At 36.3% G+C, this 12,161-nt stretch overlaps 1 protein-coding gene across 1 annotated transcript; it reads right to left on the reverse strand.

Moving 5' to 3' along the window:
* Positions 1-865: 865 nt before the first annotated feature.
* Positions 866-4,021, reverse strand: LOC118801075. Its single transcript, XM_036561266.1, has 6 exons — positions 3,906-4,021; positions 3,124-3,221; positions 2,697-2,963; positions 2,560-2,583; positions 1,951-1,977; positions 866-1,420 (listed from the first exon to the last, which is right to left on the reverse strand). The coding sequence occupies exons 2-6, from the start codon at positions 3,212-3,214 to the stop codon at positions 1,281-1,283; spliced, it is 549 nt and encodes a 182-aa protein (XP_036417159.1). The 5' UTR covers positions 3,215-3,221; positions 3,906-4,021; the 3' UTR covers positions 866-1,280.
* Between the last annotated feature and the right edge of the window lie 8,140 nt (positions 4,022-12,161).

The following is a 12,161-nucleotide window of genomic DNA, read 5'->3' on the forward strand; positions in this document are numbered from 1 at the left end:
CGTTATCTTGATCAGCACCATGCTGACTGTAATCTGGTCCTGGTCCACCTTTAGACTACCCAGATTATGATCCTGCATACAAGGCCTAACTGAAACAGATTTTAAATGTGCATTTTGGAAATCAAACTCCAAATCTGTTTTTACAGTGTACAAATAAATCACTCATTTTGACAACCAGCCCAACCCGAGCCTGATGCTGTACATACAAAATTTTTAATGACCCCATCAGGTTCAGGTCACCCTGCAGACCTCTAAAAATGTTTATCAGCTTTTAAAATATATAAAAACTACTAATAAAATCTACACTAGAGAGGAGACGTACAGAAGAAATGAGAAGGGGAAGGGGAAATGTGCAGAGGACTTTAAGAACAGCACTATTGGCGAAACTTCTGTTTTTGACGCATTATTTGTATTTATGCAGGATGTCAACAGTGGGGCTCTGTAATATATGATATATATTATATATATATATATATATATATATATATATATATTAGCAAAAATATATATTTACTCCATAAAAGAAGACATAAACCAAGCAAACTTTTCAGCTTCTTACTATAATCAGTGCTCATGAAGCCTGAGGAAAAAAAAAAGCTTTTCTTTAAAATTCCAGCCAAAATTACAATCATACATATAGTTTACAGTTGTTTATATATAGAAACTCTTAGTAGTACTTTAAGTAATATATCTGTGTTTATCCATAAACTCCATAGTATCTGTACATCAAACATACATAACAAAATAGAATATGAAGCTAAAAAAAAATTATAAGCCTAATTCAACCCTTTAGTACCACTCGATAGTTTGTTCCCATCATATGTCCCAACACACAGTAGATTAGTGATGTATAACAGTGAACAATTTATGTCGAAAATCTATCTAGATGGTTCAGCACTGATAAGACCTTACAAACAGAAACACATAACTTCAGTGGTCACAGTAGAGAGTAGCCTGATTAAAAATTGGCCCTCATTTAGCTAATTTATTCAGTGACCACACTGTGTCAGTAATATAATGTTCTTTCACAGAAATCAGATATAAAATGTGCGAGACAGAAAAATACATAATTACATTTGTTACATATATATAAACATTTCACAAAACTAAAATCTGCCCCACTGAAAACCTGCCAGTGACATTTTTTACATAAAACTGTCCCCATCTTTTCAGTATATCACCTCCTTATTTTCTGTCCCTCTCTCATCAGCTGTGAAGAAAAACACTGGCACTGCTGAGACAGCTAGTCACACTATTTCTTGCGATGTGTTTTGTTTCTTTCAGAGGTCAAAGTTTAGTCTCTGAGAAACCTTTGTTTTATGGTTTCTGCAAAACATCGTCAAAACAATGAGGCCTAAGATGGTCGGGATAGCCACAAAAATGACAGCCACTTGATGATTACGAGGACTGTTGCTGACATCTGTAAAAAAGAAGAAAAGAAAAGAGAGGTAAAGACAACATTATTACATCATTAATGTAAAGAAAAAGTCACAGCAGTCTCTCCAAATGTAACATAATGAAAAAATAATGGGCAGATAATTTATGCTGTGAAGACAAAGTAACAGTTACATTAACAGTTATATTAACAGTTACATTAACAGTTACATTAACAGTGGCAAAAGCTAAGATTAACCCCTTGACATCTCAGGCTTGTTACATCCATTGGCGTATTCTTCAGAAACTACATGGAAAGCAATATAAATTAGCTGTTATTCTTTAGTCATAGAAGTGAGGAATGAAAGTCTGGATGGTCAGCAGGATATTTACAGCTTGTTTATGCATGTATTTATCTATTCAAAACTTTCGTTGTGTGGATTATTTACTAACTGTAACACAGGTGATGCTACATTTAAATTGTTCTAATGAAATCCATTCACTGTAAATATGTAAAATGAGGTTTTTTCTTACGCGAATAAACTCAGTGGTATATAAAGGAATAGAACAGTGTACCTGATAGTGGTGCAGCAGTGACCTTCCCTGTGAAAAGAGTCAGACTGAATTAAATTTAACAGTGTGTACTACAGTTGTACTATTTCCCTCTTGCACATTCACATTGACAAATAGTCTGTTTAGCGACGCACGGTTGGCCCACACAAAACAAAAATTTATGAACATGTAGTTCATCACATCCAAAATATATGTGCAATATATGGCAATATATATGATGTCTTAGCACCAAAAGGCAAATGTTGAAAAACGTATGTACATATATTTCTTCAAATTCCAAATATATGCCAATATATTTCAGTATATGAAACATTTCAGCACCAAAATTCTAAACAAATTTAAATATATGTATACATATTTTTTTCACATCCAAAATATGTGTGCCACATTGTGTATTAAGTCTATTTAAGTGACAAAGAAATAGTCATTGATGTTATCAGAGACATCACAGACATGTTTTTATGTTATTTCTTTCCTTCCTTTTGAGTCCAACATGTTTAAATAATCCTGATAAAATACATTCACTGGTCCATTCACTGTAAACATGTATGATGATTTTTTTTTTCTTATGTGAATAAACTCAGTGGAATAGAAGAGGAAGAATTACTGTACCTGGTGATGCAGTAGTGACCTCCTCTGTGAAAAGAGTCAGATTGAGATAAATTTAACAGTGTGCATTTAAAATTTAATAAATAAATAATTGATCAATTTGACAGTATGTTACTTTTCTACTGACAAAAGAAACATACCTGATAAGATCACACTGAGATTCTGTTCAAACCATCCACATTTCAGTTGTACCCAAAATATAAATGTCCCATTGTCTTCCATGGATGGGTTCTGAATTGTGTAATTCAATGTGAGATTCTTTTCACAATCAGTGTCTTTTTTTAGTTCAGTTCCATTCTTTTTCCATTTGTATAGGGTACACTTGCAGTTTTGATCATCTGTAATTTTGCAGGTCAGATTTAATGGTTTCCCAACTGTTCCATTTATGTCCTGACATTTGACATAATCTAGAAAAGCAAAACAAAATAAAAGAAAAATAAACAATAAATACATTGCAATATTTCATTAAACACACGCACACGCACACACACACACACACACACACACACACACACATATACATACACACACACACACACACACACATTTTAACATAAGTGAACTGACTTTCGTTACTTTCACTGGAACAGACTGTGAGAAGCAGGGCTTGGATCAGCACAAACTGGAGCAGGCACAGTCGGTCCACAGCCTCAGCCATTCTGGAGCTGCATGTTAACATGTAATTAGATTACAGTCCAAAAGTGGAAAGCAAATACAACCAACCAGATTTATGTTTAAAATATGATCTCAGCTCAATGGATTACATTATGTCAAGCTGATTTGTGTTTACTGATTTCTTTAAAAGATGTTTGATCTACATACATACATACTTTTTAAAATTATTATCATACAAAGTTCCTTGTAGATTCCTCAGCTGAAGTGAAGTTCATACTGATCACTTTCTTCACACTATGGGACAATCTGAGCTTTTAAAACATTTTTTCGTTTGCTTGCTTGTTTGTTTTTTTTACAGGGACAACTGATGAGCACTTATATTAAAACTGTGTGCCTAAACTAAAGACACAATGTCACATTACATCGTTTACAAAGACTGTTTTAGGACAGTGTAATTGGAGAATGACCGACCAAGCATGTTGCAAATGAATAAAAATAAGTGCAAAATATTATAATGTTGTCTATCAGTGTCACTGCACTTATAAATAAAACAACAGTATATATTATTTTCCATTTCAGTTCTGAAATTCCTGTTTTTCGTTAAAAAAAAGATGGCATACCTGAAACTAACATGGCACAAACATTCAACAGAACGCTTGCTAATAGTACTGCTATTGACTAACAGCCTGTTTGTGTTCTCTGCAGAGCGAGAGAGAAAGATAAAGAGTACTTACAGTGAAGAGTGAACGCTACTGGTATCCTAGATAGAGTGAGGTGAAGTGATCCTTGCATCTCCTTTTGCCCTCTAGCCTCAAACTTTCACTTTCAGAATGAGTGTGTTCTGCTGAGATTTGATACTGATCTTTAATAGCAGCCAGTGGAGGGAGGGAATAAAAGGACTGGAGGAGACCCCTCCTACCCAGCTGTTTCTGTCTAGACTGTATTGCACTGAAAAACATAATATCAGATAATATTTTAATATAGGGTATTAAAAAAAGATTATTATTAATTTGACATTAGAAAATTCAAAAATATGTGCAATATATTTCTGCATGTATGTGAAGATTAGACATATATAATGGTGTCAATTTTAATGTACACATACCAAAAATATATGTAGATACATTTTATAATTATAATGACACATATTTTGCAAAGTATATATGAAAACATTTCCTCTCCATACAGGACTGACGATCAGTGTCTTTACATAGATTTGTTCCTTTATTTTGTTCCTACAGACCATAAAGAGAGGCTACCCTTCACCATTTCACCAACACCATTTGCTTATAGAATTATTTATAATTCAAGTGGTGATCAGACATGAAACACCAGAAAAGAATGTGTGCAGTGGATATTACAGCCACAGAAATGACATCATGCGCTATGTTTAGGCCTGAGTTCTCTCATGGTGCCCTTTGCTGGTTAACTGGTGGTGTTGCAACAGCTAATGTTGTACTTGAGTGTGATGTAATGTGAGTACTTCTGCTGCCTGTAATTTGCCTGTCATTTCTGCTTGAATTTTTGCTCAAAAGCACATTACAATCACATCTTTTTGCATCTCTCCTTCAATTGTTTGACCAGTGTTCAACTGCAGAGGTTACAGAGATCGTATGTGCTGTTAACAGTAGACATCTGAAAAAACCTGTGATGCCTTCAGTGCAAGTTGGTCGTATAAAATTGATAGCTCAGTTTGATTGTTTCTTGTATATTATTGCATATTATTATTGCTTTCTTCCTGGTACTACTGGCTTTTTTCTGTGCTTCTCTTCATTACAAGTCAGAAACAGATGTGGAAAAGCTTAACCCTTGTGTGGTTTTGGGGTCTGTGGGACCCATTTTCATGTTTATCAAAATAAAAAAATGCTGCGATTTATTATTATTTCAACCTCAGATTCCTTGGTCTTTGCTCATTTTCTGTGTAAAACAAAAAAAAAAAAACACATTTTCAATGACTTCACACTGTTCATCTCCTATACATTTATATTACACATGTGGTGTTGGGGTGAACCTGCAGGGAATAAAAGTGTGGAGGTGCTGTGTCCTTCACTCTGTTCTCCTCCTACATGACCTGCTGTTAGTGTGTGTGTGTGTCTGTGTGTCTATGTGTTTGTATATAAGTATGCGTGTGTGTGTGGGTGGGCAACATGGATAGGCTGCTGACTGGCTACAGCTGCTAAAGGAGAACCCTACACTGGCCACTTGTAATATTTTGAACATCTGGTATTTTTACATAAATCGTTATGGTTATGATTTAACAAATAATTTTGTGGTTAGTGGACCACTGAGTAACAAAAACATGAACACCACACATGGGTTTATAATGTCTTACAACTGCATAACAAACCAAATAAGGAAAATTAAGTTTATGTGGAACATTCTAGAAATTTCTAGGATTCTATCGACATGGTTTGCTCATTAACATTCTAATAGACAGCATCTCAGTAATTAATCACACATTTAATAATAATATAGTTTTACCTGTCTGTTCTTAAGAGTTTTTAGGGCAACATGTTGGCTGAACTCCCAAAAGCACAAGTGTTACAAAAAAGCACAGACACATTCAGAGAGCTTGGTGGGAACATTACAGGCCTGAGAGACACAAACTACACACAGTTTATTTCATATCATCACTGTTGCTTTTCTACAAAAGAGAAGAAATCACAAGAAGACATCTCTCTTCAGCTATGCTCTCCACAGTGGTCAAGAACACAAGAACACAGATTATACAAGTCTCTAAGATATGTTGGAGACACCAGACCCCCCTTCACTGTCGGGGTCAAGCATTCAGGCCTGTAACATTCTCTTGCCATGCCATGCATGTGCACAGAAAATGGTGAAGGACAACTCATCTTTTCACATTTTTACCCACATCTCTATAGAGCCTCTGTATAAGTTTTTCAGTACTGAAATCTCAAATGTGCATCTCAAATAGACAAATATATATATACACAATTACAAATATATCTATTAATATATATACATATATATATATATACATAATATATACATACATAATATATATATACATAAACGCAAAATACTATAAACACAATACATATGGTATGTTACATACTGCTAGAGTAAGTGGTTATGTGTGTTGTATTCAATATGCAGTGAACAGTCTGTTGTATGTAAATGCTAAAGATAATAATAAATAAATTGTGTGCAACATACAAGTATGAGTATTAGTGGAGTGGTGTGGAGTTCAGAAGGGTGATGGTGGAGGGAAAGAAGCTGGACATGAGCCGACTGGTCCTGGTCCGAATGCTTCTGTATCTCCTCCTGGATGGGAGGAGTTTAAACAGTGTGTGGTTGGGGTGGGAGGAGTCCTTGATGATGCTGCACTCACAGCGCTGGTGGTGAATGTCTCTGATGGCAGGCAGCTGTGTGCCAGTGATGCGCTCAGCAGTCTTTACCACTTTTTGGAGGGTCTTCCTGTCGGCCACAGTGGAGCTGTTGTATCACACAGTTGGTCAGTACGCTTTCGATGGTGCAGCAGTAGAAGTTTGTGAGAATCTGAGGAGACAGATGTTCCTTCTTTATTCTCCTCAGGAAGTAGAGGCATTGCTGTGCCTTCTTAACCAAGTGTCAGGTGTTGAGTGTCCATGAAAGATCTTCGGAGATGTGTACTCCCAGGAACTTGAAGACACGCTCTACCTTAGAACCGTTGATTTGGACAGGAGTGTGTGTGGCTTTGGTTTTCTTGGTAGTCCACAATGAGCTCCTTGGTTTTGTCTGTGTTGAGGGAGAGGTTGTTGCAGATACACCAGGCAGCCAGGTGCTGGATCTCCTCCCTGTAGGCCGATTCATCATTGTCGCTGTGGCATCGTCTGCAAATTTAATAATGATGTTTGATGTGTGCAGAGGAACGCAGTCTTTGGTAAACAGGGAGAAGAGCAGAGGACACAGTACACAGCCTTGGGACACCGCTGTTCAGGGTGAGGGTGGAGGGCATATGACTGCCCAATCTCACAGACTGGGGTCTTTTTGTCAGGAAGTCCAAGACCCAATTACACAGGGGGGTGGTGATTCCCAGATCACTGAGCTTGGTGACCAGCCTGGTGGGGATGACTGTATTGAAAGTAGAGCTGAAGTCAATGAACAGCATCTGAATGTATGTGTTCTGATTTCTAGGTGGGTGAGAGCAGAATGAAGAGCTGTGGAAATGGCATCCTCTGTCAAGCTGTCAATCTCTCTCTTGCTCTAAAAAAAAAAATAAAACTGACTATTGGGGTATGCACCAACACACTTCTAAATGGAATGTGAACCCCAATTTCCCAGCATATGTAAAGCTGTTTAAAGCTGTTTCATAAGTCCTCTCTAGTTCTCTGTTAGTTCAATAAAAAGGGAATTTATTGGCTAATTATCAAACCACAATTCGAATTATTTCCAATGATAAACGAAAGAAAATAAAAATAATAAAAATAATAGTCAAAAGAAACAAATAGCTCAAGTAACATGATTCACAGCTAAACAGTATGAGGCAGTGTGATTTCTTGGGGAAGCAGCTTGAAACTTAGATATGAAAGAACCTCTAGAGAATTAACCTAAATATGGTCGTGGATAACTATATGAGTGAATATATATATATATATATATATATATATATATATATATATATATATATATATATATATATATATATATAAAGAGTTTTCTTATTAATTAAATTAGCATCAGAATGCGGAGTACAAAATGTAAGGAGCCAGTCTTACATTGCAGTAGAGGAAGCTGACTTCAGGAGGGGTTGCTCGGGACCAGCTCGATCGACGGCTGGAGCTCACGTATTGGGGTCTCTTCTCCATTGGGATAGCCGTACAGGCGAACCCCCTTTCAGTCAGCAACTGGCAGAGGCATCTTGAGTCTGCTTGAGGGCGGAGCCTGGGCAGTCTTTCGATGGTCAATCTGCTCACAGATTAATGCCTGGCTCTGGGTGCGATGCCGGGTCTCTGTGATGTCAGAGCTGCTCTAACTCTGCTGGCGAGGTTTGGATTGCAGTCAGTGTTCTGAGGCTGGTGATACTAATTTAACTATCTCTTCTTTGGCTGAGCTAAAAATGTGAATAAGCCCTCACTGGCCAGATAAGAAACCTATTCACCTTCCTTCTCTATGGGTAGTTTAAACTTAAACTGTACAAATGGACAGACAAGTTACAAAGACAGACAAAGGTTTCAGATCTGAAATTTTAGCATTCTAATCTTTCTGACCAAGGATGGCACAAACTTAAAACTTACTAGCTTCTTCTTTGAACGCAGAACTATTTGAAACTGCTGTGCACTCAGGTTTTGTTCAGCTGTAGGCTCTACCTTTTGGAGGAGGAGCCAGAGCGCTGATAGGTCCTTCTCGTCTAACGGTTAATTAGCTATTTATTGTTCCAACTCTGATGGTGGTGCATAATCTTATGAGCACCTCCCAAGAATCACTCCCTCTGTTTTAGTTAGGTCTTGAAACAAAGGAGAAGAAAATTATTCTAACATAAAATAGGTTTAAGTTGCTCCTTTATACTTTCAAACCAACAAACAGAACAAATAGGACATTCATGTATGTATCACAATAGACGGTTTTAACCCTTGTTACCTGAAACACAACACACATTAAAAGACACAATCGATGAAGAAATAAAATCAAACAATGAAAAGAAAAAGAAAGAAAAAAAAAATTCAGGATACATATTTATCAGTGGTCTAAACTCGCTACCTTAAGAGGTTACATTTACATCAGTAAATTGTACTACATATTCCTAGTGTCTAACAAGAAAAAGATACATTTTAAGTAATCGACTACATAATATACAAGTTACTTACAGATTGTATAACTGCTGATTAACATGTATACAACATAAACAAAAAGTTTTTTTGGGTCCTTTTCTTAATAAGCAAATGTTTTTACGGTGGCGGTGTGGTGTGTTTCACTTTGACTACTCGTTAAAGCTGTGACTCCATGTCTAAATTATCAATAAAATCCAAAAAGGGCTAACTCTGTTATAAATTCTCATAACAACCTTGTTTTTGGGGTCTCCAGACTTCTTGAAATGAACCCTGATGAATGATGGCAATTTGGAGTGGATGCACACTTTAGACATTTGATTTTCTTTTATTCAAAAGAGTTTAGTTGAGAGTTTTGGTAAGGCCTGCAGTTGGATTCCAGGCAGGGTTTTTTTGCTGCATTGTGTTACCTTTGGGGCAGAAGGTTGATAACCTCCCACAGTGTCCGTGCTCAGTCCCAGGGTAACTTCCTTTAAACCTGTAAAAACTGTTAGATAATTTAATCCTGGTTATGGCTCTTAGTTCAGACTTTGTGGAGCCAAAGCTTTTAGTTTGGGTGATTTGAAGAGTTCTTGTAAACAAGAGTGACTTCGGCTCAACCAGACTGTGGTGTTCACTGCACCTGAATGCTGCTCTGTCTCCCGATCTGAATCCAAAATTGTGTTCGCTGAGCAGGGAATGGACCTCAGCATACAGCAGGGCTTCTGGTTTGGTTGTTTGGTGATAGTTGTCCACACACTTGCTTAGATAGCTAGTTTCAGACGATGCATAATCATCCAAGTCTGTGTGAACTCCCCATGTAGCAACATCCTTGAACATGCTCCAGTCAGTGCAGCTGAAACAGTCCTGTAGCCGTGAAACTGCTCCTTTCAGCCTCACTTTGATGGAATAAACACCTCATCATAGCCCCTATTCCTGTACTGCATTTTATTACTTAAATCAATATATCAAAAAAGGTGAACTCGACTCACAGTGAAGGCAAACTAGTTGAAAGTAGTTAATAAATAACAATTGTAGAAGAATAGAAGAGTGGTATAGAAAAGCCTGATCAGAAGGCCAACAATTTTTAGGATGTTCATTGGTCTGGAACTTCAAGGATCTCAACATCAGTGAATGTGTTTAAGATTATTTGGATCATGAGAAGCAGAAAATGCGAAGTTCAGACTTTAAAGACTAAACTTTGGAGATGTGGAAAGATATTCCTGCACATTTTTTTGAAAGAAAGCTTTAAAAATGCAAAGACAACACACTACAAACTGAAAAAATTATATTAAATTTAGCTGCTTCTGTGTAATTGTCTGTGAAATATTTGTTCTCTGCTGCTTTCCTGACACTGAAAAAAGAATGACTTGAACTACATGGGTATTTTGACTGGATATTTCACAAATGAAGGGTGGTCATTGACTTTTGCACAGTACTGTATGTTATGTTGAGTACTTGCATGAATATACAAAGTATTATACTGCATTGCCAGTTTATCAGACACACTGTCTTTGTATCTACACTGATTGGACATTTTATCAGATACACCTGCACAGCACAGCTCTCTGCTGTTACGAGTTAGTGTGAAGTTGAGTCTCACATTTACATGCAGAGTAGCTGAGAGGTGAGAGGAAGCTAAGAGGTGCACTGTCTGAATGCCCCCCTGCATGACATTTATATTATGATTTGAGCTGTTTTGGTCCCAGCACTGAGGCAGTTGGAGGGCTCTGAGACTGTATGGATGCATGGAGCGAATGGCAGAACATAGGAGATATAAAAGAAAAGTGCTTGACTTTCATCTAGACCTCTCTATATCAGTTCATCCCCCCTCACTCAGAAGAAAATCATGGTGTTACATAAAGCTGCTGACACAAAATTTTTGGCTTTGTAGACAAGCATCAGGGTTTTAACCTCCTCTGCCCTGAGACTGGACAATTTAACATTGGGTCTCATTCACCAGTATCTTCCTTAACTTATCTTAAGTTTTTTCTTAAACTTGTTCTTGAGAAAGATCCTAAGAAAAATTCTATGTCTGATTCATGACGTGTTTTTAAACCACAGAACTATACACATTCATAACATGTTATAATGCGTTCATAAGACATTATAAACATAGCTATAAATATTTATAAAAATGCATTATACGTTATAGCCATGTTTATTATGCATTATGAAGTAATGTAAGTAAAGTGAAGCGTACTGTACTAAAGCCTCCTCCAGTGTTAAGAGTGAGGTTTCAAGTTGAAGTATTTACTGAAGGATTTACTGAAACACTAAAACATTCACAGTAAAGCACATTACAGGCTTCAAATGTCAGAGTTTAAACTAGTGCTGCCATCAGTGCTTTACCCAATGTGGGAAAGGTAATGTACACCACCGTTAGCTTGGTATTTGTCTTTACGCTCTCCAAGCTGGGACTGACTTCTTTGGTATTGACATTATAACATGTTATTAACACTATTTATAATTCATTATATTAACAATCCATAATGTATAATAAACATGGTTATAAAGTGTAATTCAGTGTAATTCTTTTTTATGAATATTCATAACCATGTTTATAATGCCTTATGAATACATTATAACATGTTATAAATGTGTTTATAGATGCTTACAAACATGACATTCATAGAAAGTGTTACCAAAATTTAAAATAAGAAAACATTGATGAATGTCAGAATCTTTGTAAAAACTGTGTAAGAGGGTTTTTAAAAGAAATTTCTCCTTAAGTATGGACGGTGAATGTGGCCGAACAGTTTTGTTATGAAACATGTTCATTGCTGTGTACTAAATAACATATTATTTATTTTTAATTTTTTCCACACATTATTCAATGTGCAGTGTACTGAAAATTTGAACTGAAAAGAAAAAAATAATAATAACAAACAAAAACATAAGCATATTTATTATCACCAGTATAACAGGACAGAAAGCAAACACTGACTGGAGAGAAACACAAATTTTATTGAGCTTCAGAGAGTTACTAGGATTCCAACTAAGGCTCTGGTAATATTACATGTTCATGAGTCTTCAAAAGTGGTGTTCACAGACAGGACACAGACAAAGAAACACTACACTAGGATATTCAAAAGTATCCAGAAACCTTCTGTTCAGATTTTTGTTTGAGCCTGTTATACAGATGATAAGAAATATGTTCATTTTTCAATATCTTGCAGATTTCATATGCCTAATTGTAAATGTCCAGAAACTGGACCGATCTTCATCTTCTCTCACTATTGT

The sequence above is a fragment of the Colossoma macropomum genome, unplaced genomic scaffold (assembly GCF_904425465.1).
Source record: "Colossoma macropomum unplaced genomic scaffold, Colossoma_macropomum, whole genome shotgun sequence".
NCBI lineage: Eukaryota > Metazoa > Chordata > Actinopteri > Characiformes > Serrasalmidae > Colossoma > Colossoma macropomum.

Coding starts and splice junctions, on each gene's coding strand:
- LOC118801075 (XM_036561266.1), bottom strand. CDS start 3,214: ATGGCTGAGGCTGTGGACCGACTGTGCCTGCTCCAGTTTGTGCTGATC. Junction 2,964..3,123: donor TTCCAGTGAAAGTAACGAAA/GTCAGTTCACTT, acceptor TTGCTTTTCTAG/ATTATGTCAAATGTCAGGAC. Junction 1,421..1,950: donor CACTGCTGCACCACTATCAG/GTACACTGTTCT, acceptor TCTTTTTTACAG/ATGTCAGCAACAGTCCTCGT.